The sequence below is a fragment of the Poecile atricapillus genome, chromosome Z (genome assembly GCF_030490865.1).
Source record: "Poecile atricapillus isolate bPoeAtr1 chromosome Z, bPoeAtr1.hap1, whole genome shotgun sequence".
Lineage (NCBI taxonomy): Eukaryota > Metazoa > Chordata > Aves > Passeriformes > Paridae > Poecile > Poecile atricapillus.
In genome coordinates, this window is record NC_081289.1 from 65700236 (window position 1) to 65721604 (window position 21369).

At 43.7% G+C, this 21369-nt stretch overlaps 1 protein-coding gene across 3 annotated transcripts in view; it reads right to left on the reverse strand.

Moving 5' to 3' along the window:
- PAX5 (paired box 5) overlaps positions 1 to 21369 on the reverse strand; it is a 130158-nt gene that overhangs the window by 75688 nt on the left and 33101 nt on the right. For all 3 annotated transcript variants that reach the window (XM_058864675.1, XM_058864676.1, XM_058864677.1), the window contains one exon: positions 4166 to 4341. In XM_058864675.1, the coding sequence (XP_058720658.1) occupies positions 4166 to 4341 (176 nt within the window). The remainder of the gene's footprint in view (positions 1 to 4165; positions 4342 to 21369) is intronic.

Genomic DNA, 21369 nt, shown 5'->3' on the forward strand with positions numbered 1-21369 from the left:
CAATAGGCACTGGAAAATTTTGCCACTCAGTGTTGCAACTCTCTGCATAGGATGAGCACCAGCTCCGGATAAACTCTGCATTGTCACTGCAGTGACCATGAGTAATGGGGGGTTGCCTGCGGCAAAGGCCAGCCTGAAATATGCTGGTCTGACACTGTTACAGGTGCACAACACAGTTCCAGGGAAGACAGGCAATTAAAAGCTTCTCCTTATGTCAGTTTGGTTTGTTCCAAGGGGATCTGGGTTGGCAACAGCAACAGCCTTCCCTGTGGGCAGGGAGGCTTCACTGCAGGTCCAACACACTGGGGAGCAGCAGAGCCCACCCACACACACAAACTGAGCACAGAGAGAATGGAAGCTGCTGTGAGGGATTTCCTTTTCCAAGGTCTGATAATTCCAAGGTCTGGCATTACATGGTTGCAGGCATTGTCCCTGCGGATGGATGAGACACACAGAGCTGGTACATAGCAGCCATGTACAAAATGTCAGTGCAACATTGCTGTTGCAAACATACCACTATGTGCATTTCCATACCCATGCCCAGAAATAAGTGAACATTTTCAATAAGTTTTCCATTAATATTTGCAGCTAATGCAAATTAATCATGGGCTGTTTGCAGAAAATGAGCACAGAAGGGCACAAACATGAGAGAAAGGCCTTCATTGTTATGAGTTCTCTTAATAGAATTCATTTTTATAGCAGGACTCTGTCAGGGAGAGGTGGGCCAGAGTGTTCTGAGTACTGATTTTACATCACAGATCCTCCTCACAACATATAGACATGAAAGAACTTGATGCTGTTTGCACAGATAACCCCTGGCTCCCTCTGCCACTGGATGTTTTTCATGCTCCACATGTGCAGGAAACACATCTGTGGAGTACACATGTACATGAGCCCAGCTGCACCACTGGGTGCTAGGCTGCAAAACAAGGCAAGTAACAGCTGATGCCTTAATTCTGCCCCTTGATGCACAACGTCTGACAGTCTTTAAAGGTAGGTGTACACAGCAGGATCCCTGCCCAACCCAGCACACACAATCATCGCTGTTTCTCTCAAAGGATTGTCTGATGTTTTATTTTCCTGTCACCATCCAGCGGTTGCCTTCTCTCTCAACATTTTGAGCCCTTCCCCAAAGACAAGTATCCATTCCTCATCACTCTCTTCATAGATGCCGCAACTTACAGTAGATGTGAAAGTTGATATGATTATTGTCAATAGTACAGATTACAACAGTCATTACAATTGTCAACAGTATAGATTCACAGATTCAAAGAATATTCTGAGTTGGAAGGTACCCACAAGGACTCCAACTCTTAAGTAAGGAATTGAACCCACAATCATGGTGTTATTAGCATCATGCTCTAACCATGCCAGAAGGTGATAAATAACCCAAGAGCCTCCATTTTATACAGGTTAACTGAGGGAAACATCAAGATGGGAAATGGAAGTGTATTTGAAGTACTCAAAGCAAAGAGTTGCACAGTAAACCTGCAACACCCCAGTGACACTCCCCACACAGCCCACCAACCTCTCTACCCACATCAAGGGCAATGCACTCATAAAGGTAAGGACAAATTTTGTGCAGAAAATGCACCAGGAGGACTTTGGCCAGCATCTGGAAACAAAGCATGATGAGGCTGCAAATACTGTGCTGTGCAGAGGGACTTCTTTCCCCCTCACCATTGCCAAGGGCCTGCCCCCAGCACACAAGTGAGGAGAAAGACTTAGAGAGAAGCCACAAAACAGGAAGGAAGAGGGATCCACAGTGTCTATAGAGTAATAACTATTCCATTGAAGTACCTGGAGCCTTCCTCAGGTGAATAGTAGTGGCACATCAGTAAGTTTTTGTGCCAAAGCAAAATTAGTGATGTTCAGCTGGCTGCTGCTGGATCAAATTTCTAATAAAATGGATAAACAGTGGGTCAGCAGCTCATACAAGTCTTCTTCCCACATCCTGTCTCCATGGGGAGGAGTATCTTTTCCATATTTTCCTCTACAGAAAGAGCTTAAAGTTCCATACATCCACCACTGACTTAGCTTCTAAAGCACCACTGTGGGGTCCACCACCACTTTGGACAGACAAATGTCACAGGCAGATCTTGCTTTACTACAGCAATCCGTAACTCTGGTTTTCAGAGCATGTCATTAATATTCTCAGTATTTGATTTCTCATTGATTTCTTTGGCCCTACTAATTGATGCAGGCAGGTTCTCCACTTCAGATAAGCATCACGACAGCTTTGCTTGACTCACCAAGGGGGTGAGACAAGACTGTTTCTGTAAGGGCTGGGATTCATACAGCATCTTTGTGAACTACAAGTCATGTGAAAGTTACCCTTCACATACCATCAGAAAGCAGAAGCTGACCCCAAATATTTGCAAGCCCTTCACCATGGTCCAGTCTTCCAAAAGCAAACACCATACTCCAAGCTATATGAAAATGAACAACTACAAATTTCTTTTATAATTACAATTAAAAATACTGTGCAATGTGGTTCTGCACAGTACATTTTGCACCTCATAATGCCAGATCTCTCAGCATCTTACATGACTTTCCAGAGCATGCAAGGAGTATCTTGTTTATCAGATTAATAGCAGCATGCCTCCAACTTTAATAATCTTGCTGCTTAGAGCCATTCTAGTCACAACTCCTTATGTGGCCCTGGGAGATCCTTTCTCCATCAAGAGCTAAATATCCCGTATTTGATAATTGGGATAACAATTCAGCAATATCCTTATTCAAATCCCTCATTCTTCCTATAAAACCAGTAAAAGTTTATCTCTTTATAAATGTTCACTCACTGCTGGACTGTCTCCCATGAGCTACAGCTGGCCATGACTAAGATGCACCAGAACACAAAAACAAACAAAAAGTCCCCTCCCATCACTGCTCCCTTTGCAATGACTATTTTGGCCTGTAAAGTTTTTGCAGGAACAAATCTAACAAGCCACAATTCCTAGGTGACCAATGCTGAAAAGTCTTGCCATAGCCTTGGGCAGAGTGCCTGCCCTCTCCAGCATCCACCGTGTTTGGATGGGATAATCACCATCTAGTGGCATGTGAAGGCCACTTCACCTTCCAGAGACACCGATGGTGTGACTTCCTATCTCTTCCCAGCTCAAGTTCATATCTGCAGTTTCACAGCACACACAAATCCGAAAAAACACAAAACCAGCAGAAGGTGCTGAAAAGAAAATGTCCCTATGAATGAAATAGCAAATGACAGATGATCTTAAAGGAATGAGGAATTCTTACTCTACCACAGTATTTTCAGCATAAGTAATTTAAAAATAAAAAAAGAAGAAGAAAAGCCACAATGGTAGTAGGCTACCATAAGACAATCTCCAATGGCCCTCAAATGTATAGATTCCTCCAAGGGGAATCAGTGTTAGGAAAGTCCATCCACCTTGCTAAAAAGCATGTCTGATATTAAGAACACTGAAGATTAATGGCTGAATACATCATTAAGTAGCAAGCTAGACCAATATCAGTGCTGACAGCAATATATTAATTTCTACCTCCTTCTCAGCAGCTAAATTAAATACTGCCACCCAAGAAGAAGAACGTAGCTCAAAAGAGAGACATAGCTCATCAGTTTTTTCACATGCTTCTATACTATGCTTGCAGAAATTGAATTTTTTCCAAAATATTAGTGCCAAGTCCTCAAACACTGTAGATCCATAGGTGGAATTAATTTGCCTTCACGTGCTATTTGGGTGTTTCTCTCAGCAAATGGCCAGTTACGTGTCTAATAAGCCATTTCCAGACATAAAAATCTGTTTTGTGCCCACAATCATGCTCACTGTGAACCAAAATTAGGCACTGGGTTTTGCAGGTCTTTTCCTTCTTACCTGCACTGCCTTCTATTGATCTAACAAAAACATCAGAAGCTGTGGTGCTCTTTAAAGATTAATTTGATGCACCTGGTCTGGATAGGGTGTAATTTCATGGCCAAACATTTGCTAATTTTTGCACAATGAGTGTTTTCCTTGATCTTTTAAAAGGCTTTAATGGCTAATGTGGACTTGGCTGAAATGAGCTTGACAAGACATCTGTCTCCATATTTGTCTACTGAAACTCTGAAACAGCCTTTGATGATGTCCACCAAACAGATCTCTGCCAGTGGAAAGCATATCAGGAAAACATAAAATATCTACAATAGTACCTGCTCTGGTTTGATGGGCTCAGTTGTTGTGAAGATGTCAGAATAATGTTGTCTCTCAAAAACACGATCCAACACTTCTAGCTGCTGCTGGGTGAAAAGGTCTCCTCGCATCTGTTTCCGAAGAAAATCTCTGCTTGGGAGAGAATGGCCATTTGGTACTGGAGATTCCTGAATACCTTTCAAAGAGGAGAGAGAAGAGGAAAAATGAGTAGACTCGTGATGTGACCTATAGTAGAGTGTCTTTTCTCTTGAACAGATGTAGGTACCAATACCTGAAGTCATGAAGACTTTTTGTGTGGTTACAGTTTGCTAGAAAACACACTGTACAGTCTTGCATTACAAGCAACTTTAACCCGTCAACAACTTCACACATAATTTAAAGGCAGGATACAGGACAACAGTCATATTTTTGCCTGCATCACTTTTACTGTGCCCCCTGGGAAGCTGTCTGGTTCATGGTCTGTATACAGGAGAACACAGAGGATAAGTAGATGGCCTGATGACAGTCACAGACAACTTGGGTCAATTCCAGCAAAATGCTTTGCCCAGTCACCACCCACACACTCTGTCCCCTTCCTGTGCTACCTCCAAGTCCTGCTCAGCTCCATCCCATGCTGAACTCTAAGCTCTGGCATGGACTGTCTGTGAAACACTACCAATAGCACCAATGGGCCAGGCAAGCCCAAAGAACTAGTACAGCCTGTGTTGTACTAAGGTGGGGAATCCCTGGGCTGAATTACCACTGCAACACCCTCAGCAAGGCCCAGTCCAAGATGCACTCCTGACCCTCCAATTCACTTTGTATTTCTCCATCTTACTGGCAGGACTCAAACCTGGGCTCCAAAGCACATTTTCCTCCTTCTCTCCTTTGGCAGAGATTTTTAGCAGGAGTTATAAGTGACTGACTATGGATGAAAAGCCGTGAGACAAGTTTGAAAAATGTTTGATTGGCAGTCTGAAAAGACTCTTGCAATGCAGGGACTTGTTTCAATTTGCTTTTTGCAGATTCACAGTGGTTTCCTACTTTTACTTCACCTGTCAGTGCTGGAAATACATCTTTTATGCACTAAAAACTGAGATCTGCAGTATTCCCAGAACTCCAGGAGGTGGAACTCCAAGAACAACAGTAAATATCAGATTTCTTCTCCAGATGGCAACATCGAACTAGACAGAGGGAGGAAATGTTTTAAAAATAGCATCTAGCTGCCAGAATAGTTCTGAGGAGCAGAATTCAAATGCATCCTTAGCAGCAAGATTTCCATGACTGCTGCAGTTGCTTACAGACCAAGAAGTCTGCAGAGGAATAACATCACCTAGACCTCCTCTGGCAGACTCTGCATCAAGTTTTTGATTGTAAATAGGTGATCTGATAGAGGTGATTTGCACAAAACCAGCCTGTTTCTGTAGACATCAGTTGTGTCCACAAGCACATGCTGGCCATCAGTAATACAAGTGATGCTTGGTGGGCAAGATTTTTCACAGACTATTGATTTAAGATCATCCTTCAGCATAGATGGATTTTGCAGAAAATGCTGTCTGTGCAAAAATCTGAGCTTCTTTAAGGCAGAGTTCTCAGACTGGGGGACCAACACAGAAATACCTCGTTCAACCTCAGTTGATAATGCTGAATTTAAACAGAACTCTCCCTATACTGAACAGATATTTGATGTTAGGAGTTAATGCAGGAAACTTCTTCCTCAATTTGAGATCAGCAATTTCAGTGACAACAACTTTATATATACTCTCCTTAGATAAAGTCATGCAATTTTATCAAGGATAGATGATGATGATGGCTTTTGTAAAGTACAGGGATCAGTTTATTCCACACAGGAAGGGAAAAAAAAAACCTGAACCTGGAGTAGGATGAACATCTGAGTAGGATGTCTAAGTGTGAAAAGGTACAGAAGGATACAAGAAAGCAGTGTATCTTTAAATAGTTTGGGGGGTGGGGAGTGTTTTTGTTTGTTTATTTATTTTGTTTTGATTTGGCTTTTTTTACTATTCTAAATCAAATAAGATCAAATAGACCCCTGTGCTGAGTTTAGTCAACCCTGGCTTATAGAATTAAAATTGTGGTTGGTAGCTGTATGGTACAGCTAGGGCCAGGGAGACCCTATCTCTGGAGCATGGAAATGCTGGCTTTAAATTTCAGTTTGAGCTGTTATTCACAATTTGACTTCAAAGTTAAAGCTTTATGCGGTTTGGGGATAAAGGGGAGGACAAGAGGGAGTGAAATGACACAAGACAGGCATAACCTGAAACCTGTTCTTGGTGATGCCAGTACAGTCTGTGCTGTTTGTGCACCCAGAGATTGGTGCACAAAAATGAGATCACATAATGAGATACCCTTGTGTTTGAAAATGGAATAGCAGTCCCACCTATCACCAGCAGCACTTTTATTATGGAGTGCTGCTCCAGATTTTTGGGAGTGTACACCTTGGAGAAGAGGAGGCCAATGAAAGGAAATACTGGGGCAGCAGCCTGAGCCGGGGACAGGCACTGCAGCAGCGTGGTGCTGGGAAGGGTCTCCCATCACAGATACCAGAGTGTGAAAGTCTAGGAATAAAGGCACCATCGTGTGACTCTTGCCATCACATCCATGCATCTCTCCCAGCTGCCTTCTGTCCAAGGGGCAGTGAGGCAGGGGATGACCCTAAGGCACTGCCACCAAAGCTCAAGGAAGGCTATTTCTCTCTGCAAGGAAAGTATGAAATCACGCAGAGATGGCAGTGGGTCTCTGAGTGGTTTGGTCTCAAGGTCAGCATTTGATATGTTGCTGGAAGCACAGCCAGAATGGGCTGCCAACTCACACCATTTGTACACCCCTGTTTGCCAACATCTCCACATGCTGCCCTGGGGATGTGAGATGGAATCAGTCTCCAAGACACTTTCCAGTGCAGTCAGGCTGTCCTGGGATGAGGAATAATGCATGCAGCATTAGTGCCAAGGAGGGACCTGGGCAGGAGTCAGACAGAACTGGGACCACTGAGATGGGCAGCACTGCACAAAAGGAGACACCTAAGCCTCCCTCACTGTAATCACCTGCTCTCTGCATCCTAGGAGCAAAGGAATAGCTTGTACTTTTGCAAAGCATCTCCCAAATTCAAACTAATTGCCAGTGAGTTCTGGACTCCATTGTATAACTAAAGGACTTCCTGTACACTGCATATGACACACAGGAGTTTGTGAAGGTCTTCAGGATGTGTTTGGCTGTTAGACATTATATAAATAATACCATTAGCATTATCCCTTGTTAAATTAGAATATCTTTGATAATTAAAATACTGTTGGAAGACTTGAAATAATTTTCATTATAAATAGGCTCCAGGGAGTGGTAAAAACATTTTTCATATAATCAGTGCATCCACATGTTTTATTGACAATACCACTACATGTATACCTACCTATTCTGCAAAACAATTAGTTCCTAGTTCAATGGCATCTTTCCTGAAAATCGAGTGAAGAGCACAGATATAGCACTCTCCTTACTACAAAAGATTACATTCTTCCCAAACTAACATTTCATCCTTTATCTCTATAAGATTGTGCATTTAAGATGACACAATTAGCCCACAATTTCCTGAACTACTTCTGATGAAATGCATCAAAATGTAATGTACTGAGACCTGTCACAGTGCCTGGGGGAGTGTGCACATGCTGCTCCTCCAGCACTAGGGCTCCAGCATATGCCACACCTGTTTCAACAGCCAGCCTACCATCTGATTCAAGTCCCTCCCAGGCATCCCACCCAGCTCAGAATACTGACTCAGTTTCCCACAGATGCACACAGCTTGGAGAGCAGTTCCACCTGCAACTGAAGCTGGAAGTCTTGTCATGTTGGGGACAGGTCTGAACAACATCCTCCCTGGTTCCAAACTTGCTGATAGGCACTTTCTTAGCAGGGAAAATGCAATCCTTTCTCACTCTGAACACCTTCTGTTCAAACCTTGCCCAGAAAAACTGACCTGTGGTTTCACAACAAAACTGGACATGCTGCTGAAGAAGCTGCCCTGCCTTGGACACAGTCTTGGTATCAAACACAAGCAAAAATTTTCTGTGGCTAACCAAAGTCTGAACAACCTATGAAAAGTCTGGGAAGAGTTAAGCACAGAAGAGGTACCCCTCTGAGAAGGAATACCATCTACAGTCTTGCTGACAGAAGACTGCCCAAGTGATATGAATATCATCCAGAAAATATGAAATCACTGCATGGTTTGGGTAGGAAGGGGACTTACATACCATCAAGTTCCAGTCAGCTGCCATGGGCAGGGACACCTTCCACAATTCAGGTTGCTTAAAGTCCTGTCTGACCTGTCCTTGGACACTGCAACTAATACATCTTTGTTAATTAAGAGCAAGTTATTTTCTGAAGACCTAAGCAAATAGCAAAATCAATTTAAAGAATTTGATAGATTGAGATCTCATTTTTCTAATGCACTTCTGTGTTTAGATACTCATCCAAAACATGCTTTCTGAAACAGCTGGAGAATATTTGAAATTGCTAAATACGAGAAAACCAGAATTTTTGCAATCTTCACCACACAACTTACTTGATTTAAAATACTGTTTCTAAGATTACAGACCAAAATAAGAACAAAAGACATTATCTTCACAGAACATTAAAGCATAGTTAAAAGCCTTAAAGCTTAATATGAAAACAAGGCAAAATATAGAAATACCAGTAAAAAGCACAGAAATACAGAAATGGTTCAGCTCCACCTTTTTTTATACTGATAAGGACAGAAGCACAGAAAATAGTGATAGGACAAGGGAGAATGGTTTTAAACTGAAGGAAGAGAGATTTAGATTAGATGTTAAGAAGAAATTCTTCTCTGGCAGGGTGGGCAGGCCCTGGCACAGTGTCATAAAGTTCCTTTACCTTTAAGAAAGTTAAAGTTGCTGGGGTCTCCTGGGAGTCTTTTCTCTTGACCAATTATCGGTCATTGCTGAGAATTGACAGCAGTTTTAGCCATTGAAAAGTAGAATCAACTTGTGAACCCCACCTTAAACTGTACACCCAGAAGTCTGTAGTGCTTCTTTGTTTCCTGGTTGTGAAGAGTGGCGGAGCTCCGGCTGGCCTCCCGTTCTCTGCCCAGGCCATGCGGCCTGGGTGGGGGGCCGAGCTGGGCCTGCCGTTCTCCCGGCCGGGAGATGGGGACCGGCGGGGGCTTGCCCCGGGCTGAGCCGGGCCAGGCCGGTTCCTGGCTTAGCTGCAGGTTTTGCTGTAATAGAATTTACTAGGAAACTGCCGAGTAAAGAAGAAAAGCTCTGGACCTGCGGCAGGCTGATACAGCAACTACACTGCAGAGCAGCCATGAAGAATCTTCTATCAAAGACAGCTTCAGCTGCTGCTCCGGCAGAAATCACAGAACCATCTACAAAGCCTGGGCAAGATTTTAACTCTTTCTTATCCAGATGAAACTTGCAGATTAATCTTTTCATCCAGAGAGAGAAAAGGAAAGTAATCAACATGAAAAGAGACTTTATAAACTACTAGTGGCAAGAAAGAAAAGAGACTTCAAGAAAGGTAGAGAATTAAGGAGATGCTTTAATTAAGCTGAAATATCTTTCTGTTAAAACTATGGAAATGGACAATGAAATCTTAAGAAAAATCCCTTTAATTCATAATAGAGTATGGAGAGGAATAAGGTGTTCAAAGTGTAAATTTAAGTAATAAGTGAAGTAATTGTGGTATAGTGAAGTGCTGAGAAATTTGAAGCCTTGAGAGGCAATGAGAAAAACTGTTTCTTAGTGAAGCTCACAGAAGCAGATGAAGAATACTTTTTTGCCTTTGACTAACTTATCCTTAAAAATGCTATCTTCAAACTCATGACCCATAACACATTTTCAGAGTGATGTGGAATGGGAGGGGTGGGCTTTAATAACAGTAGCTCTGAGCAGCTGATATCAGAGAAACGAGAAACTATAACAAAAATAGTTTTCTTGTGACAAACTCCATAAATTAACAGAAAGGAACTTCTGTTTCTCTACAGAAACTGAGGAAAAGACTATGGAAAGAATTAGAACTGTTTAAACCATCAAAATTATACAGTTTTTGTCTCTGTTGTCATGTAAACAAAAGAATAGTGAGCAGTGAGAAATGAAAAGGTTTTTCTAAAAGTTTATTCTGGTGTTCTTATTCTTGTAGTTTGTCAATAAACTCTTCTTTATTCCTTTTAAGTTTTATGCCTGGTTTGCTCTTATTTTAATCCATATCTCACAGCAAGAAATAAATAATTCCTTTTTTCCCCTTTTTGTTAATTACTAGTTTAAACCACGACACACAGGGTGCCCAGAGCAGCTGGGGCTGCCCCTGGATCCCTGGCAGTGCCCAAGGCCAGGCTGGACATTGGGGCTGGGAGCTCCAGGGACACTGGGAGCTGGCCCTGCCGTGGTAGGGAGTGGAACAAAGTGGTCTTAAAGGTCCATTCCAACACAAAGTGTTTCATACTTCTATGATTCTATTTAAATACTGTACTATAGTGTAGGACAGACCTTGCCCTGGTGCAGTTCCATGTGAGAGTCTCAGCAAGGTAACAACAGCTGAGAAACAGGTGCCAACTACAAATCCAGCCAGACTAGCATTTCCAATGCTCTTCATAACAGAGGTGGTGTGCCATGAAGAGTGCACCTCCATGGTAGATTCATCTGATGCAGTGCTCTTTTGAAAATAAAAGGAATCTACTGGTTTCAGATTTTCAGGTTGTTCATTTTCCATTTTTGAGAAATATGCTTCTACAGGGTAAATCAAGGAATTACATAGCTAGTGCCATGAACAGCCTACATTCATAAAGGACATGATTTCTGCCTCTAATTTGTACTGTCCAACTTCATTACCTGTTATCATACCTAATTACTCCACCTTATAGGGAAACGCTGGCTAATTAGGGAGGATGTTATTCACCACATTTAAAACATTATGAAGCAAATGAAATATTACCAGGAGGCAAAAAGGTGATTTGTTTTCTTGTAGCATGCCTGTAAATGAGTCCAGAGAAGATAAAGGCTCTGTTTAATTACCACATGGAAGGTTTTGTTTAAAACGTAAGCTGAATTTTTGTACCACTGTCTCAGGGTTGTATACATTTGGCAGACAGTTGCCTCAGAATGCCCTTCCCAGCAAAGCATCAGTCTCAGGACCACATGTGTGCAGAGAGATCTTTGTATTTACACTATTCAAATTTTCTAAGCCTCATTATTTCTTTTTTACAAAGGACAATATCACTAAAAAGGATCTTTATATTTTGAAGTGTATATAGCTGATCACTGTGTAAATATTTTCAAGAGAAATCACTATATTTCACAAAGGTAGGTCTCAGTTTTATCATAGATCAAAGTGAGAAAGAAGGGGAAAAAATGATAAATCATCAGAGATCCAAAAATACTTTTCATTTGGAGAAGATATCAGGCCATTTCAGTGGCACTGATAGAGTCTCTGCTCTGTCTCCATTACCCACTGAAGGCAGCCGGAGTCAGGAGCTGACTACGCTAGATTATATTCCCTATAAGATGGTCACCAATATATATATATATGATCTTCAACCTCTATTGATTGACCAATTTCACAAGCAAAGACTGGTGAAATGAAGCTGAAATGAACATCATGCTTTAACTCATTGAACCCATCAGGCCTGAGTTAATCTCACTGCCCACTGTCTCTGATAGAATTCAATTGATCAATCATGTTTCGGTGATAGTACCATTTCAGTGGCTTATTGCCTCTTCATTTCAAGCCTTGACCTGTTAGATATATTTGGACCAGCTCAGCTCCTTCTGGATACACAGAGATCCACATCTGCCAGCAGCAGTGCATTGTCCTGTCTCCAAGCACAGGAAAACTCAAGGGAGCACTGGTGAATACTCTCACCTTCATGTTCTGTTTTTACAGGTATTCTACCATCTTTGCAGTCCAGATGAGTGTGAGGACATAAGGAATCTGCATGACTGCCCTGTGGTCAGTGCTTGAACAAGCAGGGACAGTGCCAGTTTGGTGGCCATCTGGCTCCAGCCCTTGTGTGCAGCAAAAGTGGTGCACACTACCAGTACATAGGCAGACTGTCTCCAGAACAATTCCAGCTGGACACTGCCAGCACACCTGCACAACCCAGAAGCACAGGGCTGGCCAGGGTTCACCACGCCTGTGGCTAGCGCTGGATGGCAAGGGGTCTTCAGTGATGTTTCATCTGCCATTCAATGCATAGTCAGCCTGAGTGCATCCCATTTGTCATATCCTGGCCTCCCTCCTTCCCTTTGCTCCTCCAGAATCCTCTGCACTGCTGGAGACAAGGATTATTTTGATTCTGCTGCACCTTGCTCCCAGCTGCCCTTACTCCAGCCAGCAGTACCTGGAGGGTCCCTGGCTCTTTCCAGGCTGCCCTCACCCCATGCACAGTCTTGCAGACCAGGCTGCATCTCTGTAGCTCCCTGAGGTGAGCCCTCACCACACTCCTTCCAGTAGCACCAATCTGTGCTGCAGAGCAAGTCTGGCCAGTGCCTGTACATCCAGCACCAGATTTGCACTGGCTCTGGGTAATGGAAGAAGCAAAACAAAAGGAGCTGTGCCATGTCATTGGTCTGTCAGTGCTGTTCTTCCTAAAATGCTCAGCAGCACAATTAGCACTTTTATTGCTAACCAGACACCTCTGGTCATTCACTGATGAGTGATGGAGCTCTTCTCCACCATGAGAACATTTGTCTTTTTTCTGTAAGGCAGCTGGAGGTCCTCCCTTGTGTAAAAGCTGGAGTCAGGCTGTATACCCACAAGACACAGGAGCTGGAGCTGAACCAGTACACCCTCGAGATTCTACCCCACAACATTGCTGCAAATCTGCACAACAAAGCTGGTTCTGAGACTCACCAGAAAAGTGGGTTTTATTTATTGAACAGATTTCCCATGAGATTACAGCTGTCCTCCTTCTACAGTTATTTTAATCCCACCGTAGCCATATATGGAAATGTTTTTATATATCGCCTAGGAAAAACCTGCCACCTCTGCCATCCTACATTCAACAAAGATATGGTGGGACCTCGCACCTCAGCAGCCCTAATGCTTGTGAATCTGACAGTGTATACATCTGAGCAAACATTTGTGCAAATAGTGCCACTGAGTGGAGCTGGATTGCTTGTGCATCTGCCCAGACTACCATCCAGATGGGCTCTGCTCATGCCTCAAGCCTTGCACATACAGGACACAGCCCAGCGCAGTCTGCACCTGGGGGCAAACAGTGCCCCTGGGCTGCGGGACTTCCCACAGGTCAGAGCATCTGATAGCAGGCCTGGACTCGTTTGGCTGCCCAGCAGATCCAGCAAGGGCTGCAGTGGTGGAGGAGAGCAGGTTGGACAGTCCCCTGCAATGCTCTAGGACCCCAGCACAGCTGGCTGTGCCGATGTGCCTGCCCCAGGGGGGATCCAGCAGTCTGTGGAGCAGCGTGGGCTGGTGTCCTGACCACCCCTAGCCTGGCAGCTTGGCCTCCACGCAGCTGCCTCAGGGAACCACAGTGATGCCCATGGGCACCAGTCCCACCGTGTGGCAGAGTCTGCCTGAGAGCAGCAGCTGGAGGGACTGATGAAACCACTGGAAGTTTTGTGACTGCTCTTCTGCCACAGTTTTATATTTAAACAAGAGCAAAAATTATGTCAGTGATACCCCCCTGCACAGTGGGGAATTTAGAAATGCAGAGATGAGGGCTGAAAGGAAGAGGCTGAGAACAGAGCAGACGCCCCAAGCCTGGCACAGAGAGTGGGAACATGCATTGCACCACAGCTCCTGAGCCCTGGGAGACTGCAGGCTCCTGGAAGAGCCTCCAGCTTCATGGCACCCCTAGGCCAGATGCAGTATGATGTGGAAATATGCTTGTATTTCTGTGATTTCTGTGGTAACTAAAGTGAGCTATAACTCCAGTAATTATACACAAACTGTCATGACAAGTTCCTTAAAAAATGACTGTGTGAAACTGCATCTTTTCCTAATCCATTTTTGTAGACTGTGTTCAACTTTAGAGACAAGCACTTTATATCATGTACTCCCAGCTCAAAGGGCATTTTTAAAAGGTTGTTAAAAGCTTATTGAAGCAATTTTAACATAGTTTATACCTACTTCCATACCATGTCATAGCATATCTTTTCATCACTTCTTTCAAAAAAATAATTTCTATGTATGCCTGGGTGACAAGGACTAATGCAGGTTGCAGATGAAACTGTGCTCTATGTAGGTTTGGAAATGCTAAAAGGGTCTCTCATTTCAAACAAGTGGGAAGGGATTTACAGCTCTGAAAAATACTAGGAGACAGAAATTTGACAGCCAAAGGAAAAGCTGTGGTAGGACAGGCAGCCCAATGGTGTCTGCACGAACAGTGACCAGCTCTGGACCATGAGCATCCCAGCAAGCTCTGCCTGAGGTGAGAAGTCTTCAAGCAAGGCAAAGCTCCTAAGAAATGCAGAGGACTCCCAAACAGCAATGCTACTCCTCCTAAAATGCAAATTCCTAAGAAAACATTGAAGTAGTACCACCAAGATATGATGAGGGTGGATTTACTAAAAGCAAAGGAGAGAAAAAGCCCATGGAGGATGCAGCTTGCTCTACCAGCAGTGGTGCTCTGCATTGTCTCTCAAGCGGAAGATATCTATCCAAATTTCCTATGCAATTATCCACAAAGACCAATAATAAGGAGTTCTTAATACCTGCAGATTTTCTTGTGCATAAATGAGATATCTCCTGATTTCACAAAATCACAAACATTGGTCTCAAGACTTGAAGTGTTGACACAAAGAAGGAACCGATATCACAGATGAAGCCACCATAATGGCTTGCAAGCATAATGCATTATAATTATATAATATATATAATATATATTATATAATTATAAAGCATAATACATTATAAAATGTAACATACAGCTACAGATTTTTATTAGTAACACAAAGCATGTGAAATGATATTTTTATGTATTTTATCTGCATGCATTAGTTGGGAGAAATTATGCTTTAAATATCCTCCACACCTGTGTAATGTGGTTTAACACTTAAATTTCAGTGTACTTCTTACACCTAGGAGCCACATCTGTCCCTTGGCTTCATTTCCTGTCTGACATGCTCTGCCACAGTGACCATAAGCTGGAGAGTGCCCGAGCTACCACCATGCAGTTTGCTGCCTGTGGCACGGTCTGGCAGCTCCCAAAGTCAGGGAGGTCACCAGCAGTGCCCAAAGGATTGGCACTGATGGGAGTCTCCACAGCTGCACCCACCTTGTGCTTGGTAGCCTCTGGCATCCTCCAGCCTCAGCACCCACCTTCAGAAGGGAGGGTAAAATGCTGCTGTCACCACCCCCAGCTCTCACCACTACAGTTCGGAAGATCTTGTCAGCTGGCACAGGAAGTGCTGTGAATGAATAGGGTGTGTAGAGCAAAATTTGGTGGGATGAGCAGTGGATACTGTCTGTCTCAATGTCTTTGAGGTTTTTGACATGGTTTCCCACCACCTCCTCATGAAAAGACTGGTAGGATGGAAAAGTGGGCTCACAATAGCCTTCTAAAATTCAGCAAAGGCAAATGCAAAGTCTGGCACTTTGCAAACATAATCCAAGAGCGCATCGCAAGCTTGGATCAGCCTGGCTGGAGAGCAGGTCTGCTGAAGGGACCCTGAGGGTGCTGGTGAACACCAAACTCAGTGAGAATGACCAGAGTGCTGCTGTGGCCCAACAGCAAAGGTGTTGCCAATAGAGATAGAGATAGAGAAGTCATTGGCACTCTGTACTCGGTATCTAGAAATGCTCTGCTCAGTTGTGCCAAACAGATGTGGACAGGCTGGAGAGGCCAGAGAAGGGCCATAGAGATAAACCAAAGGCTGGACAGCTGCCATAGCAGCAAAGGCTGAGTGATCCAAGTTTGTTTAGCCTTAAGAAAAGAAGGCTTAGAGGAGACCATACTGTCATGTTCTACCAATAAAAGTGTGCCTGCAAAGAAGATGAAGACTCCCTTTTTTACAGAGGAGTCACATGGAAAAGATACAGGTTAATGGGTACAAGTGAGTCCAGGGGAGATTCCAGTTGGACACACGGAGAAAATTATTAGCAATGAGAACAAGCAGCCACTGGAATAATCTCTTCAGGGAAGAGCTGGATTCCTCAGTGTAGGGCGCTTCTAGGTTTTGGATGGGTAGGGTATTAGACTGTCCTGTCTAGGCCATGATTTTGCCAACACAGGTTGGACCAGACAGTGTATGAGGCCCCTTGCAGTGTGGTGTTCTAGGATTCTATATTTAAAAGGTAGATGATGACCCAACAAAAACGTTGTGCCCCTGTATATGCTTATATTTTATGGTTCTGCCATAAATGTTCTGACACACTGGAGACTGAACAAAATTAAACAGCCAAGATTTTACTTTTAAGAAAAAACAGTGTAGCTCTTTTCTAATTGCTGTAATTAATTAGTGTCATCTAAATCATTAATTATTTATCCTGCAGTAAACTTAGCAATATACAGTACAACTCCCCTGATGCTGTGCTTATCACACAGAAGCCCTTACTAAGCACGTGTGGGTGAATCTCCCTGCATGTATTTGTGTTATGTCAAAACCTGATTTCATTCAATGAGAGGTTGAGGGGATCACTTTTTGGGCCACTTCACAGAAATTCTTGCAAAGGTCTCTTAAACAAGAGAGCCTGTTCCTGCAGCTTCAGTTGAGACAAAGGCTCCAGGGACATCCTCACCACAGCAACAGGTGAGGCTGACCTCATGTCTGTGCCATTTTTCTAATCTCACTTATTTCCATTCCATCTAATGAGATAACTTCTCCAGGAAAGAATAATTTTATATATATTTATATATATATACATATTTGACTTATTTAATTTCTTGTGTATATGGGGAGAGAGGGAGATGGCTAGATCTTGGCAAATAATTTTGGAAGACCACTGTATCCAATGTCTCAATGTTTCCTCTTTGCTCCCAGCAGCCAGATGTTGCAAACTCAGTGGAGATGGTCTAAGAATGAATGGCTGGTGTGGCACACAAAGTCTTGGCTCTGTGTTTGGTTGGTGCTGCAGAAGCCAAGGGAAGGGATGTGACTCTTGCTGCGCTGTAAAGCTGCAGTGATGGGGAAATTTTCAAGACTTTTTATGCTATAGGAAAGCACTTAGGACTGAAACTGAGTCTTGTTCGCAAGCAGAGATAATTTCTGAAGAACTGTGTGACACAAAGCCCTACTGGGGAAAATACTGAACATGTGGATAGAGCACATCCTGAGACTTTTAAATTAAATTGATTCTAGTTTTCAAGTTCAAAATCATTTCAGTGCTTAAATATAAATTAATCAGCTTATATGGAATCATAGAATCACAAATTCAATTACATTGGAAAAGTCTTCTAAGGTTGTCAAAGCCAGCCATTTACCCAGCTCTGGCAAGACCACCAGTAATCCATGTTCCTAAGCAGCATGTCTACAGATATTTTAAATCCCCCTAGGCATGGTGACTGCACCACTGTCCTGGATAGTCTTTTTCAATGTTTAACACCCATTGCAGTGAAGAGTTTTTTCCTAATAGCCAATCTAAACTAGTCACAGCTGAAGGCTATTTCCTCTCATGCTGGTTTGGGTTGGAAGGGACCTTAAAGCTCATCTAATTTCACCTTCCACTATCCCAGACTGCTCCAAGGCCCACCCAACCTGGCCTTGGACACTTCCAGGCATGGGGCAGCCACAGCTTCTCTAGGCCTCACCACCATCAGATGGAATAATTCCTTCCCAATGTCCTGTCTAACCCTGCCCTCTGTGAATCTAAAGGCATCACCCCTTGTGCTATTATCTATCTATCTATCTATCTATCTATCTATCTATCTATCTATCTATCTATCTATCTATCTATCTATCTATCTACCTATCTGTCTGTCTATCTGTCTGTCTGTCTGTCTGTCTGTCTATCTATGTATCATTTACACCTAGAAGTATTTTAATGTAAATAAGCCATGATTCCTCATGAGTAACTAAGCCTGGGTGAGCACCAGTCTCTCCTTACCCACCAGGTACTTCCATTATTTATGTAAAAGACAAGAACTTTTCCTTAAAAAAGTTTACAGAACCTTTAGGAGAGATTCATTATTATTTTTCATGGTTTCACTTTCCCATCTCTTTTTTACTTTATTCCCTTTAGAAAAGAAGGAAACACTGAGGATGCATACTGCCTGAAATATTTCTTCCTTACATACATCCATATGTGTATACATAACCATTTTCATGTAGCCATGTGTTCTTCACAGAACCATGCAGAACCATGTCCACTTCCCCATGCCGCAGCCAAAGGCACAGATGGCAAGACAAAACCACTCGTGATTCACTAAAATTACTGGATTGCACTGCTCTATGTTTAGGTAAAATCTTTGGAAGACACCCTGTTTTAGAAAGAAAGAAAAAGAAAAAAAGAAAACTTGTAACATGTGACTCTGCTAGTGCTGCAAAAGGGGGTGGCCAGGGGCTTGGCTAGGGAGGCATTAACTCCCCCAGTAGGAACTGAAGGGTGCCTCCAGTATCCTCCACGCCAGTTTCCCGCTCCCTGGAGGCATTGTGGCAAGCGATGGCTGAGGGTCTGCTCTGTCACCAAACTGGGATTAACTGAGAGCACACAGCTGGCGCCCCACACCTGCACCATTCCCCAGATGCCCACCTGCACCAGCCAAGCCCCTAAAGCACTGTTAAATTTCCTCTGCTGTCATGCCCTGTACCTGACTCTCAGGAGGGCAGCCTGTGCCCAGCTAACCACCAGCTCCACCACCTTCTTTTGCCACTGGAATGTGGGCACCAGTTGTTACCATAACACACTCAATTGTTCTCAGCAGTGCTCCAGCAAATAAAGCCATTAATTACAGCCTTTCTCTCAGCCACTGTTGGCTGGAGCAGCAATCAATGTGCAACCCCTCATTGCCTGCTCTCAGGGAGCAGAGACAGATGCCATAAAAATGATCCGCAGCCCGCGCTGAGCCCCGCCGGCGGCTATGCCCAGGAACGGCCACCACGCTGCTCTGACACGCGATACCATATTTATTTGGCCTGCCACAGCCGTGGGGGAAGCCATCCCATTAGGCGATTATTTTTATCTTATAACGTCAATTTACTTATACTGATTGGCTTCCTGCCGCCAAATATCAATTAAATTGCAAATGCCTGCTGAAGCTTATTTTATGTCTCTTTACCCTCATTTCCTTTCCTTTCTTCCTTCCTTTCTTTCTTTCTCTTTCTTTCTTTCTTTCTTTCTTTCTTTCTTTCTTTCTTTCTTTCTTTCTTTCTTTCTTTCTTTCTTTCTTTCTTTCTTTCTTTCTTTCTTTCTTTCTTTCTTTCTTTCTTTCTTTCTTTCTTTCTTTCTTTCTTTCTTTCTTTCTTTCTTTCTTTCTTTCTTTCTTTTCTTTCTTTTCTTTCTTTCTTTTCTTTCTCTCTCTCTCTCTCTTTCTCTCTTTCTCTCTCTTTCTCTCTCTCAGACAGAGAGGAAGGGAGAGCCCTATGTTCAAACATAATGTAGTTTATCTCCCTTTCCATATCTTAAAGGAAAATCTATATCTCCCCCTGGAAGGCCATTTGCCCTCTGTTATTGGGAGCTGAGGTATCACAGCAGTGGACAATTTGTTTCAACCGTCTATTGCCAGCCCATCAGGACTCCTCAGGACCTCTGCCATCTCAGTGCAATTGTATCTGGTGTTTCCATTTATGATTTGTTTTTAGCAGCTGCCAGTACCCACCAGATGAACGGGTTTCAGATCTCACAGGGTGTGCCCACCCCTTCCTGCCACAGCCACCTCCTGTCCGACGAAGCTCATCATCTTGATGATGCAGATTTCTGCTTGTCCCACTGGCAGGGACCCTAGTTAGCTCAGGCCACTGCCTTCTGACAGCTGTGTCTCAAGAGGTGACAGGGTAGCCAGAGCTGCCAGAGATTGTAAGCTGTTCCCATGACAAAGAGCTGCACAAGTGGGCTTTGACACATGGTGAGCCCTGGGAGCAGGAACCTATCCAGTGGCTGCAGGTGGGCTCACCTTACTTTGTCATGGGGATGGGGGCTGCACCTGTGCACATCCACCACCCAGGCAGCACTTGGCCTCCTCTGACCTGGCCAAAGTCTAACCAGGACTTGGGACCTGCTGGCACCTACACCAAATCAACGTGTTAGACATCAGCCCCTCACTGCTGCGACCTTCCAGAACCAATGGAGACCTCTGGCATGAGACCCCAAAGCATCACATTTCACATCACAAAGCAAATGCACACCCCATCACAATATCCTCGAGCACCTCTGCCCGTGCCTGCAGGGAGAGAGAAAGGGAATGGGAACCATGTTACACTAATGGGGCTGGAGGGCTTGAGTTGAGCATCAGTGATCTCATCAAACATCTCTGGCAGCCAGAGACTGACAGCACCACTGAGAATTGGGGGGGAACCAAGAAGGTAAAAAAAGCACAGTTGAAATGCAATCAGGATGAAAAGGAGAATGCCAGCCATCAATGAAGAACCCTCAGGCACAGACTACACCTGACTCAGCAGCACAGTAGTGGATTAAACCCCTCCAGCCCTGCCCACACTGCCTCTGACATTCCACAGAGTGCTGGGATTCACCAAGGAAAAAAACAGAAATCACAAGTCCAAGAAAAATCAGCTACAACCTCTATAAATGCAGAGAAGGCCTTTAAGCCTTTACCTCCACTGTTCCACAGTGCTGTGCCCACACACTGGGCCCTTGAATGGGTGCAGAGAAAGGGGCAAGCAGGGGTGCAGCATGAGAGCAGACACCTTGCCACACATGCACCTTCATCCAGCCAAGCACTACCTGTTACAACTCTCTGAACTGAGTTCAAAAATTCTTCGGCAGTTTAGAAAAATGCAGGTGAGTTTATTCTGGGCTTGCCAGGTAGCAGGGTGATTGTCACAGCATTGACAATTATCTTCACAACAAGGTTTTGGACCTTTTTGTAAAGGTTTATCAAGGTTTAAAAACCTGGGCCCGTGTATTTGAGCAATGCAGTCAGAGAGCAAGAGAACAAACTATGAGGAATACACCAGTGTTCACATACACACCTACAACTGTCTCTTCACTTAAATCGTACGTACACTCTATAAATATACATGCACAGTGACCATTGATATTCCATCTGTCCATCTATTTAGCTATTACCTATGTAGAGATGTTCATAAAGAAAAAATCAAAAGCACTAGAAAAGACCTCTTCA